Source organism: Triticum dicoccoides, chromosome 4B (assembly GCF_002162155.2).
Source record: "Triticum dicoccoides isolate Atlit2015 ecotype Zavitan chromosome 4B, WEW_v2.0, whole genome shotgun sequence".
Lineage (NCBI taxonomy): Eukaryota > Viridiplantae > Streptophyta > Magnoliopsida > Poales > Poaceae > Triticum > Triticum dicoccoides.
The window spans coordinates 587,671,623-587,693,401 of NC_041387.1; the positions used below are offsets into that span (position 1 = coordinate 587,671,623).

The following is a 21,779-nucleotide window of genomic DNA, read 5'->3' on the forward strand; positions in this document are numbered from 1 at the left end:
TTCTCGCCAAGTGAATTCTTCTACGTTCTCGAGGCCTACCTCAGCGAAGCGCTTGCCGGCCACCCCCACAATCTCAAGGCTGAGCTCAACATCGACAATAGTAATCTCCAGCTTCTTTTTGACGAGCATGAGGAGGTTGCTGATGAGTTCTCTAGTATGAAGCTCTAGGCGTACGCCACTGTGAGTACAAGATCAATGTTACATGAGATATAAGTTATTAAATCTTGGGTAACTTATTATTACAAGGCATGTGGGCATGACGTGCATACCGTCTCGACCTAGCATGCGGGTGAGATCGACTAGAAGGTGGATGCGATCTGTGAGAGGTGTGATTGACCAGTCAACAACCATCTATCTACGAGACGTGTGATTGACCCACCTCCCAGTTGGTAGAGCATCAATCCATGGGACGTACGATCTAAATTTGAATGGACGGTCGGGATGAGTTATAAAGGAGATGGATCCGTGGGAGGCACGATCGACCAATCGGAAACCGGTGAACTATCTCATGCGGATCAACCGGGACAACCAACCACCAAATCAGCCCGGACGGACGGATAGTACCGGCTTCATGTACCATGAAACTAAGCACGCATGTCATGGGCCATCGGATCACTAGGGGTTGGGCGGCTGAGAGCTCTCGAACCGTGGGATGCGCAAGCGGCCAATCGAAAAACATCGATCCATTCATGGGATGCGGACGACTGACCAAGCAAGCAGCTAACAAACAAGAGTAAAATAATGAAACAAACCATCGAGTTCGTTCGACCCAGCAAACCATTGTTTTTTTCAGATGCCGCATGCCGTTGGATGGATAGGTTGGATGGATAGGTTCGAAACGGCTTGATCCGTGGGAGGCGCGGCGGACCAATGGAAAAGCGTCGATCCATGAGACCGTATTAATTGTGTAATTGACCAAGCAAGCAACAAAGAAAAATGAACCATACGTGATTAATCAGGAGCGGGCCGTCGGATCGCTAAGAGTTGAACGGCTGAGATGGATTAAATAGAGCTTGATCCGTGGGAGGGATCCGTGTGAGCGTGTTATTGACCAACGGGAAGAAAGCGGGAGAGGAGATGAAAAGGTCGAAAGAAATCTCACATCCTGCTCTGCTTCCCACCCAACTCCACATCCAAAACGCCGCCGCCGCCGCCGCCGCCAACCACCACATACAAAGCGCCGCCGCCGCCAACCACCACATCTCCGACCACCAGGGTCTATCCCCTCCTCTCCATCGCGGCTGCTGGTCGCGGATCGACCTCCCCATCCGAGGCCAACTCCTCCATCCACAGCGGATTCGTCTCCTCCTCCACACCGAGGCCATGGCAGGAGGAGCACGAAACACTAGCGCCCGCCATGGCGACCTAGCACCAGGAACCGGCCGGCGCATCCTGCAGCCGCCGGTCCAGCATGAATGCGGCAGCTTGGCCTCAAGGACTCCAAGATCTGGTCTGCCCTTCCTCTTTCCCGTCCATGTGTCTGTCGAGCCGAGCCTCAAAGATTGAGATTTGTTTCATTCTCCCCGTCCGGTCCATGTGTGTCGAGCATCAAGCTTTTTTTGCCCTAGTAAATAAATTGCCCAATTTAAAGAGATGACACACTTCAATTAATCATCATAGCTGCCTTCTTCTTGCAACATACATGTAATTATACTGCACATCCCGAATCGAATCACTGGTAAAAATGCGAATCAGATAATATGGCCTAATAAAATTCAACCTAGGCAGACATTATTAGAAAAATAAAGGATAGATAATAATAGTGTATTGGCACGCCTATGGTTCTACTAATTGATTTCAGTGGGTTTGATTGATCTTGTTGTTTGGCAGATTCCTCCATATGCCCACCAAAAACATGACTCGTGGGATAGAAGCATCACCATCTTTTTACTAGGAACATATAACATAAAAACTTTGACCAAATCAACAACCTTTTTTATAGTTTAACTGCTAAGCATAACAGCCATGTTTTAATCAACTAAAATAGTCCATATGGTGAACTCGGATCAGTTTAGACTCCGGATGATTTGTCATCACAAAATGACTTAAAGAACAACTGCAGTTTTGTAATTTTCAGTTTTAAACCATACATGCACCCCCGTGTTCAAGTATTTCATCATTAGGGAATAAGTATGGGAGGAGGATCTTGTATCTATTTCATCACTAGAGAAGAAATAAACACTGATTGCTTGTATTTTCTAGTTTGCAGGCACAGATGATGTATGTGGCAGGCGACGATGATGCCGACGCCAACGCCGAGGAGGACGAGGACCCGAGCTCCAGCCTGACCAGCATGGTCCCTGCTGCCTGCCAGTAATGACTCCCTGCAGGTAGCACCTCCCTCTGCCCACTCACTTGCTAGTCTCTCAGTAGGATGCGATTGTTCTAGTAGCTATCATTTACACGGCGGCGCATATATGGATTTGCCCATGGTTCCATGAATTGTGTAATACTAGGAGATATGGGTGAGGAACTGAAAATATAATATGCTTCCATGAATTGTCCTGCAGATATGCGCCATATGGGAGATCCTTCTCGCCGGACTTCAGGAGAAGGCGGTCCCTCGGCGACGGGTTTGAGAGCTAGCGTGGGTTTTGCCAGACCATTCATGCTACCCAGATGGGATTGTCGCTCAATATCGGTAAAGCTCTCACCTTTTCTCATGAATATATGCGTGCTACAATGAAACTGGCGCTCGGATGCCATGGTCCTTAGGTGTGTGTTATCTACTCCCTCTGATGCAAAATTAGTGTCGCAGTTTTGAACTAAGGCTAGTTCAACCTTAGTTCAAAAATGATTACCAGTACAAATTGCTGCATTTTCATATTTCCATCAGTGCTGTTTTTCTGGAAGAACATTCAGAGCTAGACCCTTCTGATGGATATGTATAATTTTCAGTGTTTTCAAAATACCTAGCACTACTCTTCTGATAGATATTCAATCAGGATGATGCACATTAATTAGTCATTTAGGCCTTAAGTATTGATAGTTCACATGACTAACTCATACACATGATCTTCTATTTCATTTTATATTGAGGCAATGGTCTCTAATGAACTGAAAATAGAAAAAATGATGCGTGAATGCACCTTCAACCAGCTAGCTCACTAGCATAACCCGTGATAAGTGATAATTAAAGTGTGGGGCAAATGTAAAGATTCTTGCATTCCAGCTATCTTTAAGATGTGATGTTACTGTTCTTTATGGTAGGACTAGGATGAATCCACATAGTTCTGTTACCCTGAACCCTTTTTTGTCAGAGATGCCTCTTGCCTCTACCTGCTGCACCATCGAGTCATCTTCCTTAGCCACCAAATGCTGCAATTTTTTATGCCAAATTAATGGATGAACACCTTCCTTGTTCTTCTATTACTAGTGTAGACATACTAGTAGTACTGCCACTATATGATGGATGTATCGATACGTGATGTCCTCTGATGCAAAAAATTCCTCACTTTCCTTTACTTCTTTGTTCAAAACTGATTGTATACTTACTAGTTCTCTGATGGATGTATCGATGGCGTTGAGTGTCATCACAAAATGGATGAACGCCTTCCTTGTTCTTCTATTACTAGTGTATACTTACCAGTATAGTAAAAAAACACGATTGATTAATCATTATGGGAGGAGAATCATGTATGTATTTCATTACAGAAGAAATAAACACTACTTGCTTGTATTTGCATCTTTGCAGGCATGTATCATGTACGCAGCAGACGAGGATGATGATGACGCCGAGGAGGATGAGGACCTGAGCTCGAGCCTGACCACGATGGCGCATATCACAAGGTCCCTACTGCCTGCCAGTAACTACTCCCTGCAGGTAGACCTCCCTCTGCCTCCCTCCACACACTCACTTGTTAGTCCCTCGGTAGGATGCATTGATGTAGTAGCCATCATTTACATGGATGCATATATATGGATTTGCCCATGGTTTGTTTGAATCAAAAAATGGGGAACACAATGACACGTCAGCACAATGGATACTACTGAGCTACTAGCACGTCACAAGTCACTATATTGGTAGCTTGAACCACTTGGTCGCTTACAAATAACTACTAGTTTTAGCTATCGCAATTAAGCCTTACTAATTAAGGGTGGCCGTGCTACCTGATTGGCATCTAATGTGTTGGCTCTCCTCTCGATCTGGGCAGCCCTAAATTATGAGCTTCTTGTGATGGTTTGCATGGTTAAAAGATGCATCTTGTGTGTATTATACTGTTTGATTAAACCTCAGCTTCTTGAGATCCATGAGTATCCACTAATGGTGTCTTTTTGTTGCCTCTCTGTAGGTTTCACATCATTCTCAGGAGAAGCGTGGGTGTTTTGTGACTTTGGCTTTCGGAAAGCACTTGGGAGGGGCCAGTTCGGCATGTTTACTTGGCCAGAGAAAAGAGGGTAATTACTATTGATAATCTCAGATTATTATGTTCATTTCTATAATTTTAGTCCCTTTTTCTATGTAGTAGGCCGATTAGTTAAGCACCACAATTTGATTGAAGGAATTTATTAATAGCTACTCTAGTTAATGGTTCAATAATCAGGGCTGAAATATATTTGTTCTGAGACTAGAGCATGGCGTTGAGTGACACTGGTTCTCATATGTGCCTTTGGGTTTAAAAGCAGAAGTGTAGCACACAGTCGTCATCTACATGCACAAGCTTTTCTGAGCTGAGTCTAGATTCAGAAGCTTAGTGTACACCATCTGTTCTGCCTACTTTTGACTATGTGAAGTGTTAATTTTCTGCTTCATAATGTCAACATTATCCCTATAAAGAAATAACAATGTCAGCATCAACAGCTTCCAGTTTAAAAGTAATTAAAACAGCTAAAATAGCTCTGTTTCAACTGAATTGCTATACTGTTTGTTTCGTGTTCTGAAAAAATATATGAATTACATGGATTATTTGAAGATATTCTGGGCTACGAACTTACTGAAGGAATCTAATGAGCAAAAACATTAATTTTGTGCTTCATCAATGTATCTTCTCCTGTTACTTGAAGAGTCACTATCTAATAATCTGCATTTTTATTGTTTGAACCTGATGAACTCTGAATGTGTTGCTATGACTTTGTTAATATCTAATAAGTTCTTGTTCTCGCAGATTGTTGACAACAACAACAACAACAAAGCCTTTAGTCCCAAACAAGTTGCGATAGGCTAGAGGTGAAACCCATAAGATCTCGCAACCAACTCATGGCTCTGGCACATGGATAGCAAGCTTCCACGCACCCCTGTCCATAGCTAGCCCTTTGTCGATACTCCAATCCTTCAGGTCTCTCTTAACGGACTCCTCCCATGTCAAATTCGGTCGACCCCGCCCTCTCTTGACATTCTCCGCACGCTTTAGCCGTCCGCTATGCACTAGAGCTTCTGGAGGCCTGCGCTGAATATGCCCAAACCATCTTAGACGATGTTGGACAAGCTTCTCCTCAATTGGTGCTACCCCAACTCTATCTCGTATATCATCATTCTGGACTTGATCCTTCCTCGTGTGGCCACACATCCATCTCAACATACGCATCTCCGCCACACCTAACTGTTGAACATGTCGCCTTTTAGTCGGCCAACACTCCGCGCCATACAACATTGCGGGTCGAACCGCCGTCCTGTAGAACTTGCCTTTTAACTTTTGTGGCACTCTCTTGTCACAGAGAATGCCAGAAGCTTGGCGCCACTTCATCCATCCGGCTTTGATTCGATGGTTCACATCTTCATCAATACCCCCATCCTCCTGCAACATTGACCCCAAATACCGAAAGGTGTCCTTCCGAGGTACCACCTGGCCATCAAGGCTAACCTCCTCCTCCTCACACCTAGTAGTACTGAAACCGCACATCTACTAAGCCTAAACCCTTTCGATTCCAAGGTTTGTCTCCATAACTCCAACTTCCCATTTACCCCCGTCCGACTATCGTCAACTAGCACCACATCATCCGCAAAGAGCATACACCATGGGATATCTCCTTGTATATCCCTTTGACCTCATCCATCACCAATGCAAAAAGATAAGGGCTCAAAGCTGACCCCTGATGCAGGCCTATCTTAATCGGGAAGTCATCGGTGTCAACATCACTTGTTCGAACACTTGTCACAACAGTATCGTACATGTCCTTGATGAGGGTAATGTACTTTGCTGGAACTTTGTGTTTCTCCAAGGCCCACCACATGACATTCCGCGGTATCTTATCATAGGCCTTCTCCAAGTCAATGAACACCATATGCAAGTCCTTCTTTTGCTCCCGATATCTCTCCATAAGTTGTCGTACCAAGAAAATGGCTTCCATGGTCGACCTCCTAGGCATGAAACCAAACTGATTTTTGGTCACGCTTGTCATTCTTCTTAAGCGGTGCTCAATGACTCTCTCCCATAGCTTCATTGTATGGCTCATCAGCTTAATTCCACGGTAATTAGTACAACTCTGAACATCCCCCTTGTTCTTGAAGATTGGTACTCCGTCTCCATTCTTCTGGCATCTTGTTTGCCCGAAAAATGAGGTTGAAAAGCTTGGTTAGCCATACTATCGCTATGTCCCCGAGACCTTTCCACACCTCAATGGGGATACAATCAGGGCCCATCGCCTTGCCTCCTTTCATCCTTTTTAAAGCCTGCTTCACCTCAGACTCCTGGATGCGCCGCACAAAACACATGCTGGTCTCATCAAAGGAGTTGTCCAGTTCAATGGTAGAACTCTCATTCTCCCCATTGAACAGCTTGTCGAAGTACTCCCGCCATCTATGCTTAATCTCCTCGTCCTTCACCAAGAGTTGGCTTGCTCCGTCCTTGATGCATTTGACTTGGCCAATATCCCTCGTCTTCCTCTCCCGGATCTTAGCCATCTTATAGATGTCCCTTTCACCTTCCTTCGTGCCTAACCGTTGGTAGAGGTCCTCATATGCCCGACCCCTTGCTTCACCAACAGCTCGCTTTGCGGCCTTCTTTGCCATCTTGTACTTCTCTATGTTGTCTGCACTCCTATCCAGGTATAGGCGCCTGAAGCAATCTTTCTTCTCTTTAATCGCCTTCTGGACATCATCATTCCACCACTAGGTATCCTTATCTTCGCTTCTCCTTCCCCTGGACACTCCAAACTCCTCCGAGGCCACCTTACGAATGCAAGTCGCCATCTTCATCCACACATTGTCCGCATCCCCTCCTTCCTCCCAAGGGCCCTCCTTAATTACCCTCTCCTTGAACACCTAAGCTACCTCCCCCTTGAGCTTCCACCACTTCATTCTAGCGACTTTGGCACGCTTATCCCGCTGGACACGAATCCGAAAGCGGAAGTCAGCAACCACCAGCTTATGCTGGGGTACAACACTCTCTCCAGGTATCACCTTACGGTCTAGGCACGCACGCCTGTCTTCTCTTCTCGAGAGGATGAAATCAATCTGGCTAGAGTGTTGGCCACTACTAAAAGTCACCAGATGTGATTCTCTCTTTCTAAAGAGGGTGTTAGCTACAATCATGTTGTAGGCTAGAGCAAAGCTTAAGACATCTTCTCCTTCTTGATTCCTGATGCCATAGCCAAAGCCCCCATGCGCCCCTTCAAAACCTGTGTTAGATGTACCCACGTGGCCATTGAGGTCTCCTCCTATGAAGAGCTTCTCACCAATCGGTACACTCCTAACCATGTCTTCCAAGCCTTCCCAGAACTCCCTCTTGGTGTTCTCATTGTGGCCTACTTGCGGGGCATACGCGCTGATAACATTGAGAACCAAGTCCTCAACTACCAGCTTGACCAGGATAATCCGGTCCCCACGTCTCTTGACGTCTACCAGTCCATACTTGAGGCTCTTGTTGATCAAGATGCCTATGCCATTTCTGTTTGCAGCCGTCCCCGTGTACCACAGCTTGAAGCCGGTATCCTCCACCTCCTTCGCCTTCTATCCTCTCCATTTGGTTTCTTGGACGCAAAGGATATCAACACCTCTCCTCACCGCTGCATCAACTAGCTCCCGAAGCTTCCCTGTCAGAGACCCTACGTTCCAGCTACCTAAGCGAATCCTCCTAGGCTTGGCTAGCTTCCTTACCCTTCGCACTCGTCGAGTCAAATGCGAAGACCCTTGCTCATTTTCCACTACATCCGGGCGCCGATGTAGCGCGCCACTAAGGATGCGATGACCCGATCCTCGCTCACTTGCCACCGTATCCGGATCAAGATACGGCGCGCCACTTGAGGGGTGACGGCCCGGCCCTTGCCCATTTTCCACCACACCCGGGTTCCGATGTGGCGCGTCGCTGAGAGGGTTACGCCCCAATGAAAATCTTTTGGGTTTCATCTCCATAAGAGCGGCTGAGTTTTTACGTTGGCTCGTCAAGCCTATCACAACCCTCCTCCTTTACCTGGGCTTGGGACCGGCTATGTTGAGACAACATAGGCGGAGTTTTCTCGCAGATTGTTGAAAGGTTCAATTTTATCTCATGAGATGATGTGTATGTGGTTGCGACTTAAAGGTTGTCTTTAACTCTTATTCTTGAGATGGTGCGTTCTTGTGACAATTACTTACTAAAAGCACGTCTTTGCTCTCATTAAACAAAATTTTAAGGTAATTAACATGGGGGAGAGAGAGTCACCACCTGAATCACTAAAACAATTTAGTAACATCCATTGAGGTGGTATTAAAATGTACTGTTACTAGTCAACAAAGATCTGGTCTTAAATATTATGCACTTTATTGCTAATTATGCCTCATTGTCTATATCCGCCGCTACATCATGGGTGCATTTTTGTAGTCGAATATGTTGCCGATGTATATGCTCGGCTGAGAAAACACAAAATTTATTGTGGTGGGTGTTTCTATGGTGACCTGCTACTCATTTGAGATACAGATAGACTACTAGTTATTCAGCATTGTGGATATGGAAAATGATATGTTGTTATATGTTTTCCTGAGACTACATTCATCCGTAGTCTTGGATTGGATCTTCTCAAAAGATGTGAGCCTGGGTTGGCCATCTTCAAGAGTAATCCTGCTCCTATCTATGGTCTGCTCTTATCTTCAAGGTTATATTTATGTTGCACTAACCAACATGGTAGTAATGTCGAACAGAGTCGAGCACTGACCACTTTGCTCTGCCTGCTGTCTCAGATTTCAATTTCATAGGCTTAGTTCCCTGATTTGCTTGCTTGACTGAATTTAAATAGATGGCTGAATAAGACTGATTGATGTAGTTGGATTTATGAAGTTCACTGTACTTGTTAGAAAATAGATGGCTGTTGTGGCAGTTGCTTTAACAAATAAAAAATAATGCATCTTCTTGAGTTTGTACACACCTATTTTGCATGAAGTTCATGTTTTTCTTTGCTTTGTTCTGAAATCTTCTTGTGAACGCATACATTCTTACAGGATAAATGATTTGTGAAGCTTACCTACCGGAGATCCCTCGATGATAATGCTGCTAAGTTATTCTGTCTTTGGAGCCTAGGGCCTGGATTGCAAACTCAAGATACAGACTGTAAAGAGCCTTCTGCTCTTGGGCGTGGATCCTGACGAGGTCTGCATGAGGTAATGAGAGTCTTTTGCTTGTTCTTTACCCTGCTAGTTCCACATCCGTTGCTTTTGATTTGACTCTGAGGTTCAGTGCTCGTCACATGCTTGTTGTATTATGCCTTGTATGCATGTGCTACTGTTATTGTGTGGAACAGGACATGTTAATTAGCAGAGCACCAAGAGTCTGTTCTAGTAGTGTTGCTTCTCAATATGCCTTTGTTTGCATGGTTCATAAGTGCATCTGCCTTGTTCCGGTAGTATGACTGCTCGTTCAAACCACTTAACTTGCTATGTTGTTGAATTCTGAAATTTGATGCTCTGTTAATTTAGACCATTTCTGATCTGATCATTGGAGCAAGTATACTAGCCAAGAGAAAGTTTGGTCATTTATGATCTGATCCACTAGTACTACTACTGCTACTGTATGATGGATAGATCCATACGTGATGCAAAAAATTATCTTAGTTTCGTTTACTTACTACAGTAGTGAACTTGCTAGTGTTGTGATCTACCCCCCCGGATAGCAGCACTAGTCCTGAGTGCATCATGTATCTTCTTCCCAAAGGCAAAGACTTCCTTTCTTTAGGGTGTACGTACAAGAGTTGAGTGGTTGTAAGATAAGAGCTTGTGGATGGATTAGTCTGACTTGTTGAAAACACAAAAACTTCTATCTTGTTGAATTCTTAAATCTGGTGCTCTCTTAGTTTAGATCATTTCTGATCTGATAACTAGAGAAAGTTTGGCTGTTTCATATGAAAGCAGCAGTAATGCTTTTTACCATGTCCTGGAATCAAGCATGAGCTCTTGGTTTCACCATAGCACAGTCTTCAAAATTGGCAATTTGCCGACAGAGATTGCATATCAGAATCATGTGCATCAGAGGAAACAATGCTCACAATGAATCTGCCACTGTAGGTAGGCAGTTGATGCTTATATCAGAGATTGCATATCAGAATCATGAATCTGCAAAATGTAAATAAACAACGCTCACAGTAGGTAGTTGGATGCCCTAGGCCTTCTGTTTTCTCAAGTTTGTAGCCTGGATTCCCTAAGAACAACAAGTCTACTATGAACTATCCTTGCTGGCTTTGATTTTTCAACTCTACTGTTTGTTTGACCTCTCATTTGGTCGTCATGTCACATGTGATTAATCCCCAAATTATTTCGTGACCTTGCATACCTGCACATCCTCCATTAGCTGGCACCAAAACCAAATTGCATTCTGCACTAGTGATGTTGGTTTGCAAATATGACACTGAAAACTGCAAACCCTGTAACTTCTTTCTTTCTGAAAATTATTAAGAGGGAAATCTGAATTTTGTCGTAGAATATACTTGTGTTTATATGTAAAAGTTCTTTGGACGCAATCTTCTTCTGCCTACCTGCCCCCCACTAGGAGTGCACCTGCATCCTCAGTTCGCTCTTGCAGCTACCTCAACAGAGAATCGCTTGCCTTCACTCTTGTTTCCTGCATGTATGCCCTTCCCCGCTTTTCTTGTTCGATGATGAGATTTGGCTGAATTGTGGTGTACATTGTTCATGCTTCTCTTACCAGGATTTCTTGGATTTGTACAAGTAGGACCTCTGAATTTTGAGCTCGTCTTTTGGTGTTTGGGCATTTTAGGTGGGTGTCAATTCTGAAGGCGTCTCATCCTGGCGGTCAGATTTTCCTGGGGAATTGAAAGCCCAGGGAAAAAATATCGCCCTGTTTTTTACCTTTAGGTGACATGGCCTCACGAAGCTACTTCCTTTCTTGTTGTATACGTGCATCTTCTCTTGTTTGAGTTCAGGTTTTTTACTTTTGCCTTTGTTGTTGTTGTTGTTTTTCTCTTGTTTCCTTTTTATAGGATGTTTCTTTCTTGGCCTATAATGTGGGCTTCTCATCTGTAGAGGGGACTTTGTGATTGCTGGCTGAATTGTCAAAGTTTTTCTTCTTCTGAATTTCCTCCATTCATATGAAGTCAAGCTCTTCAGAAGCTATGTTTCCTGTGACTCATTTTTGCAGCTGTTGTTGTGTTGGGTCACTACACTATAGATACTTCATTCGTGGTAATGAAATCCCCCCAACTTGTTTTATCAAAACTAAGTGCTTATTTGAGCTTTCTTGTTATTTAGCTTGTAAGCAGTGAGCTTGCTGCCTTGGAGTTCTCTCTCCTGGCTCTGCCTCTTTCGTTATGAAAATTAAGAGGGAACTCTGAATTTCGCTGTTGAATACTTGAATATACTTGTGTTTATATCATTATATGTAGAAATTCATTGGATGCAATCTTCTTCTGCCTCCCTGCTCCCCATGAGGAGCACCTGCAGCAAGAAAGAATCACTTGCCTTCTTACTCGATTCCAGCATGTATGCCCTTTCGCTTTCTTGTTCGATGATGGGATTTCGCTGAATTGTGCTCTTCTTGTTCATGATTCTCTTACTAGGATTTCTTGATTTTTACAAGTAGAACCTATGAATTCTGAATTTGTATTTTGGTGTTCTGGGATTTTATGTGGGTTTAAATTCTAAGTGTTTTTTGTCCTGGCGGCCAGATTTCTTCGGGGAACCAAAAGCTCAGGAGAAGAATATGACCCTATTCTTTTTAACCTTTAGGTGGCATGGGCTCACCAAGGCTCATGCCTTTCTTGCTGTATAGGTGCATCTTCTCTTGTTGGAGTTTAGTGTATTTAGTCTGCCTTTCTTGTTGTTTTCTCTCTCACTTTTTTTACCCATTCTCAAATAATAATCACCGTGTCCTGATATAGGAGGAGAGGACTACTCACGAAAGCACACAAGCGGTTAGAAAGCGTCCAAACACAAAGAGTTTTGGTTAACTGGAGTGTCCAAACGCAAGTTGGCTAGAACAGGTCCAAATACATAGTAGTAGCTTTAGGAAGACACTGGCTTTTCTCTGTAGATTAAATTCACCTATTTAATTTCTGCTTCTCTGATAGAGCTATGTTCTTGTCATGATTGGTAACTAAAAGCGTCCCCTTTTTGGTTAACTGAAGATTTGCAAAGGAGTTGGACGTGCAGGGGCATGGGATCCCGGTTAGGTGACAGTGGTCAATGCCACCTACATGGGCATGGATGCCCTCCACTTTGCATGCGGCCTCGGTAAGCTGCCGGTCTACCAGTAGCTCGTGTAGGAGGTCAAGATGGATGTCGACACGCTGAAACCGATCTGGGTAATTAATCCATTCATGCGTTCCAAATTCTAAAGCATACATAGTTTTAAGATTTGATCATCAACTAATGCAACTGGTCTGTGCGAATCTTAATGCTAGAGTTTACACATGTGGTTCTGGAACTTACCGGGTTGTCTAGTTAGTACCGTGTACTGGATGATATTTGATTTATAAACCTTTTTACCAAGTCACGTGTAGTGTACAGGCGATGTGCAATGTGTATTTCTTAGATTGATCAGGGATGTTCTCCTCTTGAAAGGGTTCCATAACATAGCTGTTGTTTAAATTTCTGGGTTGGTCACTGTTATGTTTGCATTGTCTATAGCCATGGACCTTTCCTCACTTATTTTTATCTGCATGGACCTCTGCTTTGTGACTTAGATTTTTTTTACTATTGTTTTGTGACTTAAATTTGGTAATGGCTCAATTACTAACTAACCTAATTTTAGGTTCAGGTCTACATCAAAGGTAGCATCTAGCTCATCGACAAGGGTGTCCACGTGGGTTATCAATGGCGTGGTCCTAAAAGACGAGAAGCACGGCTGTCGTGACGATGGTGGACATCGCCACCTACACTACAGGAATCAGCTACTTTGCCGTCCGCCACGGCGGACGGCAAAGGCCCGAACGGCGGACGGCAAAGGCCTTTGCCGTCAGCCACGGACGGCAAAAGGCTCCGGCAAAGTAGGCTTCGGTAAACAGCTACTTTGCCGTCTGCTACTGACGGCAAAGTCTTTGCCGTCTGCGGCGGACGGCAAAGAGAGTGCGGCGGACGGCAAAGAGAGCGGACGGCAATAATTGCGCTGTCAGTCCGTTAAGTGGCTAACGGAAGGCCTTTGCCGTCCGCTGTTGACGGCAAAATTTCTAGGGTCTTTGCCGTCCGCCGTATGATGTCATCTATACGTCACTACATGGCAGGTTCTTTGCCGTCCGCCACTGACGGCAAAGTCTTTGCCGTCTGCCACTGTAGGCAAACTGACCAAATGGGTCAGCTCCCAGGAAGCACAGCTGGATGCCACGTGGCTTCTTTGCCGTCAGCGGCAGACGGCAAAGAGCCCGTTGCCGTCAGTGGCAGACGGCAAAGAGCCTGCATTGCCTCTGTTTTTTCATATACCCAACCATTTTCACAGCAAATAGATGATACATATATATTTTTCACATGGCAAGTTCACAGCAAACATATGAGATATCCAACACATATAATTTCATCATACATGCATAGTTCCATCAACCATACATAGCAAGTTCGACATACATGCATCCAACCATACATATTACAATAGTGTCATCCTACCATACATGCATAGTTCATAGATACAAAGGAAACATAGTTCATCCAAACAAGCACTCCATCTATGCAAGCTTCCGTGAAGTGAATGAATTCTGCAAAATGGAAAATAAGAAAGTTAGAAGAAGAAGATTAGAAGAAGAAGAAGATTAGAAGAAGAAGAAGAAGAAGAAGAAAATGAAGAAGAAGAAGAATATATGACATTTATGAGCTAATTTAGGTGAAATTGATCATTTGTGAGCTAACTTAGGTGAAATGGATCGTTTATGAGCTAACCTAGGTGCAATGGATCGCTTATGAGCAAACTTAGGTAAAATGCATCATTTTAGAGGTAACCTAGGTAAGATGGATCATTTTGGAGCTAACCTAGGTAAAATGGGTCATTTTAGAGCTAACTTGGGTAGAATGGATCATTTATGAGCTAAGTAAGGTTAAATGGGTCATTTTAGAGCTAACGTAGGTAAAATGGATCGTTTATGAGCTAAGTAAGGTAAAATGGATCATTTTAGAACTAACTTAGGTAAAATGGATCGTTTATGAGCTAACTAAGCTAATTATGCCATTTTTGACATAAGTAAGCTAAGTACATGTCATTATTGAGCAAACCTAGTTAACTAAGCATATTAGAGCTAACTTTGGTCATTTTGGAGGAAACAAAGCTAAGTACAGATCGTTTTAGAGCTAACTTAGGTAAAATGGATGGTTTTGGAGGTCAGTAAGCTTATTAAGTCATTTTGGAGGTGAAGAAGCTAAGTCTAGGTCATTATGGTAAGCATTGGAGGAAATAAAGCTAAGTCTAGGTCTTTATGCATGTGTTAAGCAAAACACTAGATAAACTTACCAAGATGTAGGAGGTGTAGGAGCGGGGTGGCTCGTGTCGGTAGCTGGAGAAGGATCGTGCGATGCTTGTCTGGAGTTACGCTGCACCAAAGATCATTTCCAATGTCTTGTTAGCATGATGACACTCAAATGTTAAGACTAGCAAGTAATGTCCATTCAATAAAACTCACCGTGGTCCCAGGAGCAATCACTGGCATCGGCGGAGCGGTCTGACCTGTCTTCTCGCACACAGACTGCACATTTGGTTTTGACGACTTAGTCATACTAGTTAGTAATGAGACAAACACTACATGAATGTTTTGGCTAATCTGCAGAAGAAACTTACCACAAGGAGCTCGTACATGGCCCTTGCCTGCATGTCATTCCGTGCCCTCTCCTCCTCCATCATCTTTGTCGTCCTCTCCTCCAACTCCCGCTGCCTCTCCGCCGCCTCCGCCAGAAGTTTCTCCGTTCTATCTCTCTCACTCTGTATAGCAGCCTGCAACACCACTCACATAACCATTTGTAATCATTGATGGAAGCGCACAGAATGTAATGGAGAAAGATAACTGAGTACGTATCACTAACCTTGATGGCGAGTTGCACTGGCCGTTCACGAGGCCTTATCTCAGGAGCGGAGCTCGACTGGTGCGCCTTGATCTCTGGGAGAGTGCTAGGACAACGGATAAGTCCATCTCCAATGGCTATGGAGCCATGGGACCTCCCGCCACCAGATATCATCAACAGCTCTGGATCAATGGGACCCTGACTCGGGTTAAAGTCCTCCCCTTTCCTCGCCTTCCCCTCATCTCTATATCTCACGAGCTTCTTGTGGGAGGAGATGTTGGTGAAGTTGTTTGCATCATCGAGGTCAGACTGAGAGAAAGCCTTGACTTTCTTGAAGAGGCAGTGTGGGCCATGACATACAGGTCGTACACCTCTGGCACCTTATCCGCCTTATTGTAGCGTGCCTGAAAGAAAGAAACAATGAAAATTAGTAATTAAAGGGCTCAAGCTAGCATGATGAATGAATTGCATGAATCATGAAGCAAACCACATACCCAGTTGCGCCCGAACTGATATAAGTTGGAGCTGCCTTGATGGTGTGGCACACCTTCCATTTGGGCACGTTTGTCCTTGGCCTCGTTGTGGAGGGCTAGCCATTGTGGAGAGCACCACTCATCGACCAACACCTCCCAACAATCCATCCGATCCGCACACCATCTCGGAGGCGCCTAAGTTAGCAAATAGAAACTTGAGCGCTATGGCTAAGAATTACTAAATGAAGGAACTTAAGTAGAGAAGGCCTTAAGAATTACCTTCATGTACTGCTCCTTACTCAGGAACTTACCGCGGCACGCCGGCTTGGTCTTCTTGATACCACGCAAGGCGTAGTAGTCTCGAACAGCCTGCATCCGAGCCTCGTGCCGTAAGTTCTGGAGTAGGCGCTTGCAGACGTTCTCGATAACATGTGCCGCGTCCTCCTCGTATCCCTCCTCACACCTGTAGAATGTCTGCAATCAAATGAGACAATATTGATTAGTACAATTAATAACTAGCTAGTTGAAGATTTTTAAATGTGTAAAGGAGAAATTACCCAAAACTTTCTGATCACCATGTCTGCCCTCGTGTCGCACACGACACCGTCGATAATCTCATCCGGCGGGGCCAGGGCAGCCACGTAGTGCTCCCAGCTCAATCCAAGCTCTGGAAGCCGACCCTCACCAGGCAACGTGACAAACCCCGGGAAGTTTTGCCGGCAAAGAACTCCAAGGACGGAGTTGGGCCGGCGGACACTATGATGGTGGTCCCAACCCCTGCAGCATGACAAGGCCAACGCATTAGTTATTTGAAAAAACGTGAATGCACAAGGTACAAAAATATTAAATGCACTTACGTACCTCTCCCCGTCAGGGAAAATCAACCACCTCTGCTCGCGGTTCACCGGCACGGACGGGAGCCGTGTAGCACCACGTTGGTAGACGGTGCCCCCCTCCTCAAGATCAGTCGACTCCCCACCATCATCAGCATGGCCACTCGGCTCCTCGGGCTGATCCGGCCAGGTACCCCATCCGGACGTGTGCTCCTCCGGGGTCACGTGGGCCGAACTCTCGTGGGCCGAAGGCCAGTTGACCCGAGGCTCGTGGGCCCAAGACCCGTGGACCGGAGGCTCGTGGACCGGAGTCCGTGTAGCCTCCTCCTCGGACGAGTCCACCCTAGCAGTCACGTGCTCGGGTGAAACAGCCGGGGGTGGCGGCGAGGAAGGCGCCGTAGCCCTACCTCCTCTCTCACGACCACGTGCCCCACCTCCTCTCTTCCTACCTCGAGCTCGTCCCCTGCTGGGCACCGCGGTCGACGAAGAAGGGCCCGGCGGTGTGGCCATACTGTCCAGCAACGCTCGGCGGAGAGGTGCGTCTGGAATGGAAGACCTCAGACCACGCTCCCGACTAGCGCCCACCATCTTTCAACACCTGCCATGACAAACAGTAAACGAAATTAGTACAACATAAAAAAAGACCGACATGAATAATAATATGTGTATCACTTAAGTGTATCATCATCAAGTACAACATAAAAAAATGTAATACCTGACACTACTAATAATCTCGATCAGTATCATCAATAAATGCATAATCATCATCATCACTATAATCAATGACGGGCTCATAGGGTTCATTGGCATCAACATGTGCAAGGCCACCTTGACGTAATCGGTCAAGCATTGACAGGTCATCCGCAGCAGTAACCTCTTCTTGTTCTGGCTCTTCTTGTTCCTCCTCTGGGGTGATGTCGGATTCATTGTCGCTGTCTACTTCAATGTTTTGGGGTGAAGTATAGCGGTTCTTGAAACGCTTTTTGGAAAGACGTGTCTCTTGAAAGAATTCTCCTTCATATGTGTCTGGGTTAATGTGAGGTTCATAATCCTCTTCCTTTGGGGGAGAAAGTCTAGCACGTGGCGACACTTCATAAACGACATCCCAACCTTTCAGATTTGGATTAGTTTGGCAGGCCCACGGTAGATAGAATACTTGGGTCGCCTGTTGAGCCATAATATAGACATCAGGAACATCTAAATGAGTGCTTTGGTTGATTTCAACTAGCCCTACATGTTCATGAGTCCTTCTAGTCTCCTTCGGCTGAAACCAATAACATTTGAAGACTACGACATTCGGTGGATTTTCACCATAGAACAGAAGTTCATAAATTGCTTCAACTCTCCCATAATACTCGGTACCTCCTTCGCCGATAGCAGATACACAACAATTTGTTGACTTTCGGTCGACCATAGATAGCTCTTTGCCATAGGTACGAAAGCGATACCCGTTGATGTCGTACTTGTCAAATGAACGGACCTTATAATCAAAACCATTGGCGACTTGTCTCAATTCGGCGTCCATAGACTCTGAATTAGCCTACAAGTTTAATATGAAAGGATTGTTGCATTATGCACAAATTAGCGAATGATATGAAATTGTCTAATAAAAATTACCGTTTGTTTGAACCAAGAGATGAAACCGGGATAGCCACCTCCTTGCTTTGCGAGAAGCTCATACTCTTCGACGGAATCCTTTTGGATCTCCGCTCCATACGAGAATATGGTGACGTATCGACTGTATGACATATCCAGGAATAAGAGTAGTTCAAAGGAAATAGAAGTTGCGAAACAATGTACCGAGAACTTACTCGATGTACGGCCGCACTTCTATCAGGTTGTTGAAGATATACAACGAAATTGTCCGCCATTCTTCGTTATCCAAAGATACTGGATGTGAAACACTAGCTGGTGCGAGATTCCCTTTGAATAGGCTGAGGTTGGATCCACCCTTTTTAGGCTCGTCAGCATTGTACCAAGGCTTCGGATTATGCAAATGACGATTTTTGGCTTCGTAGTGCGCTGTTACGAAGTTTGCCGCCTCCTCTGTGATGAATGCCTCAGCCATCGATGCTTCAATTCTACGTTTATTTTTACATTTTTCTCGAAGCGTCTTCTGCATCCTCTCAGTTGGGTAGCACCAACGATTTTGCACGGGCCCCCCCAATCTTGCCTCGGTCGGGAGATGCAAAATCAAATGCTGCATTGGATTAAAGAAGCCCGGTGGAAAGATCTTCTCTAACTTGCAGATCAACTTCGGCGCCAACTCTTCCATTTCTTCTAGCACGCCAGGCGATAGTTCTTTCGCACAAAGAACACGGAAGAAATAGCTGAGTTCTGCCAGTACTAGCCATTCATCCTCAGGGATGAAGCCACGCAACATCACCGGCATTACCCGCTCAATGCATATGTGCCAATCATGACTCTTGAGACCAAATATCTTCAGTTTATCAAGATTCGCTCCCCTCTTTAGATTCGCTGCATACCCATCGGGGAACATCAACTGCTGTTGCACCCACAAGAGAATTTCCCTCATAGCTGGCCTTCCAAGATTGAACCATGCCTTTGGCTTCGTCCAGTTCTGCTTTCCTTTCGGTTCTTTCATGTTTATCCTTTGACTTCCCATCTATGCCGAACAATGTATCAAAAAGTGCCTCGGCGATATTCTTCTCAGTGTGCATCACGTCGATGTTGTGTGGGCAAAGGAGGTCTTTGAAGTAAGGCAGATCCCATAAGCATGTTTTGTGAGTCCACGCATGCTTAGTATTATACCCCTTGAAGTACCCTGGACGTTGTGGATCTGGCTCGAGAGCGTTTAACTGATCCAGGGTCTGTTGGCCTGTCAATGCAGGTGGTGCAGAGTTTTTGACAACTCTACCCCTGATGAAGTTCTTTTTGTCTTTCCTGAACTTATGGCGAGGATCCAGGAACTGTCTATGCATGTCGAAGCAAGAAAACTTGCGACCAGCCTGAAGCCAACAAAACTCAAGAGCTCCCTTGCATGTGGGGCACGGGAACCTTCCATGCACACAGCAGCCAACGAATAGCGCATACGCCGGCAAGTCATGCGTCGAGTACATGTACCAGACACGTATTATGAAGTTTCGTTTGCTAAAGGCGTCGTATGTCTTGAACCCATTATCCCAGGCTTCTTGCAATTCGTCCTTAAGCGGCTGCATGTACACATTCATATTTTTGCCCGGATAGTTGGGTCCTGGAATTATCAACGTCAGGAAAATGTTCTTTCTTTGCATAATCTGTCCGGGGGGGAGATTGAGTGGAAAGACAAATACGGGCCAACAACTGTATTGGGCTGCCGTCATACCAAACACACTGAACCCATCCGTGCTGATGCCGACTCGAGGATGCCTCGGATCTGCCGCTTTGTCAGCATGTAATTCATCAAACTTTTTCCACGCAACACCATCCGATGTGTGTACCATCATCAGATTCCCATCTGCATCTAGTTCGGTTCTTTTGCCTGTTTTGTGCCATGTCATCTGTCTGGCCGTCTCTTCGACCATGAAAAGACGTTGAAGTCTTGGTACGATTGGCATATACCGAAGAACAGTAACAGGGATTTTGGTCTGTGTCTTCTCACCCATACCGTTGTCTACCACAATATACCTGGAAGACTTGCAAATGGGACAATAGTTCAAGTCCGCATAGTCAAGCCTAAATAAGGCACATCCTTTCTCACAGGCATGTATCTTCTCATAGGGCATCTTCAGTGCACGGAGGATTTTGTCCGACTGGTACAGGTTTGCAGGCATTACATGGCCTTTGGGTAGAAAGCGTCCAAATACTGTCATAATTGCGTCATAGCATTCTCTGCCCAAGTTGAACTGAGCCTTCAGAGCCATTACTTGTGAGATGGCATCCAACTGACAAAGCTCAGTGTGCTCGTGGAGCGGACGTTTCGAAGACTCCAACATTTCATTGAAGGCCTTTGCAGATTCCTCCATCTCCTCGTCCGAATCCCGAGCATCATCATAGCCTTGCACCATGTTTTCCATCCCGGTACCATGCTCGTCGGTGCGACGACGATCCACCTCAGCTCGGTCACGTTGGGCAGACTCACCATGAAATGTCCACACCGTATAATCGGGCGTAAAACCACTCTTCTGTAGGTGTTTGCCCATTTCAGCCTCTGTCTTCTTTTCCCAATTGCCGCACCGGAAACAGGGGCACCAGGTTTTCTTTTGGCCATTTGCAAATGCGGCTTGCACAAACCCCTTAGTTTTTGTGAACCATTCAGCGCTCCATTTGTTCTGACCAGTGTGACCGGTATACATCCAAGCACGGTCACTCATCTTGACTTTCAGAGCTACTGGACACACAACAATTATATATGTAATTCACCATGTATATATTCATCAGTTGATCTACTTTGTCAATTTTATTACGTCCATGCAACCTACACTCTAATAGGTAATGATAGGTCCTAATCCCACCCGTGTATGTGTAGATTGGGTTTATTTTCCCATGCTATGCTCCGGATCCGACGCAAAATTTCGGCAGCACCTCCCCGCTGTTCTCCTGATACATGTCTCTGCAATAAACAGAGAGGATGTGTACCCGGAGAACAACAGGGGAGGCACTGACGAAATATATGCGTCGGATCCGGAGCAAAGCATATGGGAAAACGAACCCAATCTACACATACTCGGGCTGTCCATGGATAGCGTTGGACAATTCGAAAGAATCAAGGTTATATATATGCAAATGCATGCATATTTATAACTATGATGCTTTCGAACGGGAGACACATATTGGTTACGCATACTTATGATTCAAGACACATACATAGCTAGCTATCAAGTTTCATCGGAATAGATCAAATAATTAATGGGGGAGGAGGACTTGTCATTTGTGCTCACCCACGAACGAAGGGGCAGAGCTCGTCAAACGCACGGCGAGGTCGTCAAACACCAAACCTCGCAGCGATGAAACAACTGCACATTTAAAACTACACGATCAACACAATTATACATGATGTTTTTCATAACAAAATCGAAAAATATATGACCTAACTAATAATTCACAAATATATGACCCCGTCGGCCTCTGGAAGGCCAAAGAACACCTTTTCGGGAGGTGTCGGGGGTCGGGGTGTCCTGTCGGTGTCGGGGTGCC

General features: G+C 45.1%; 1 protein-coding gene across 27 annotated transcripts in view; it reads left to right on the plus strand.

The window, feature by feature from the left end:
* Positions 1–1,051: 1,051 nt before the first annotated feature.
* The window catches only part of LOC119291599, a 30,642-nt gene continuing 9,914 nt past the window's right edge, over positions 1,052–21,779 (plus strand). For 5 of the 27 annotated variants that reach the window (XR_005142558.1, XR_005142560.1, XR_005142561.1 and 2 more), the window contains exons 1-8: positions 1,062–1,450; positions 2,203–2,330; positions 2,511–2,641; positions 3,695–3,823; positions 4,293–4,398; positions 9,353–9,511; positions 12,487–12,663; positions 13,113–13,219. Coding sequence is in view for 1 of the 27 variants with exons in the window: in XM_037570386.1 (XP_037426283.1) it covers positions 1,078–1,450; positions 2,511–2,641; positions 3,695–3,823; positions 4,293–4,398; positions 5,106–5,113 (747 nt within the window). In the remaining 26 variants the exon portion in view is untranslated. Of the gene's footprint in view, positions 1,451–2,202; positions 2,331–2,510; positions 2,642–3,694; positions 3,824–4,292; positions 4,399–5,105; positions 5,154–8,286; positions 8,460–9,352; positions 9,512–12,240; positions 12,343–12,486; positions 12,664–13,112; positions 13,345–21,779 lie in introns of those variants that run through there. The other 22 variants (XR_005142545.1, XR_005142548.1, XR_005142547.1 and 19 more) reach the window with 16 other exon arrangements.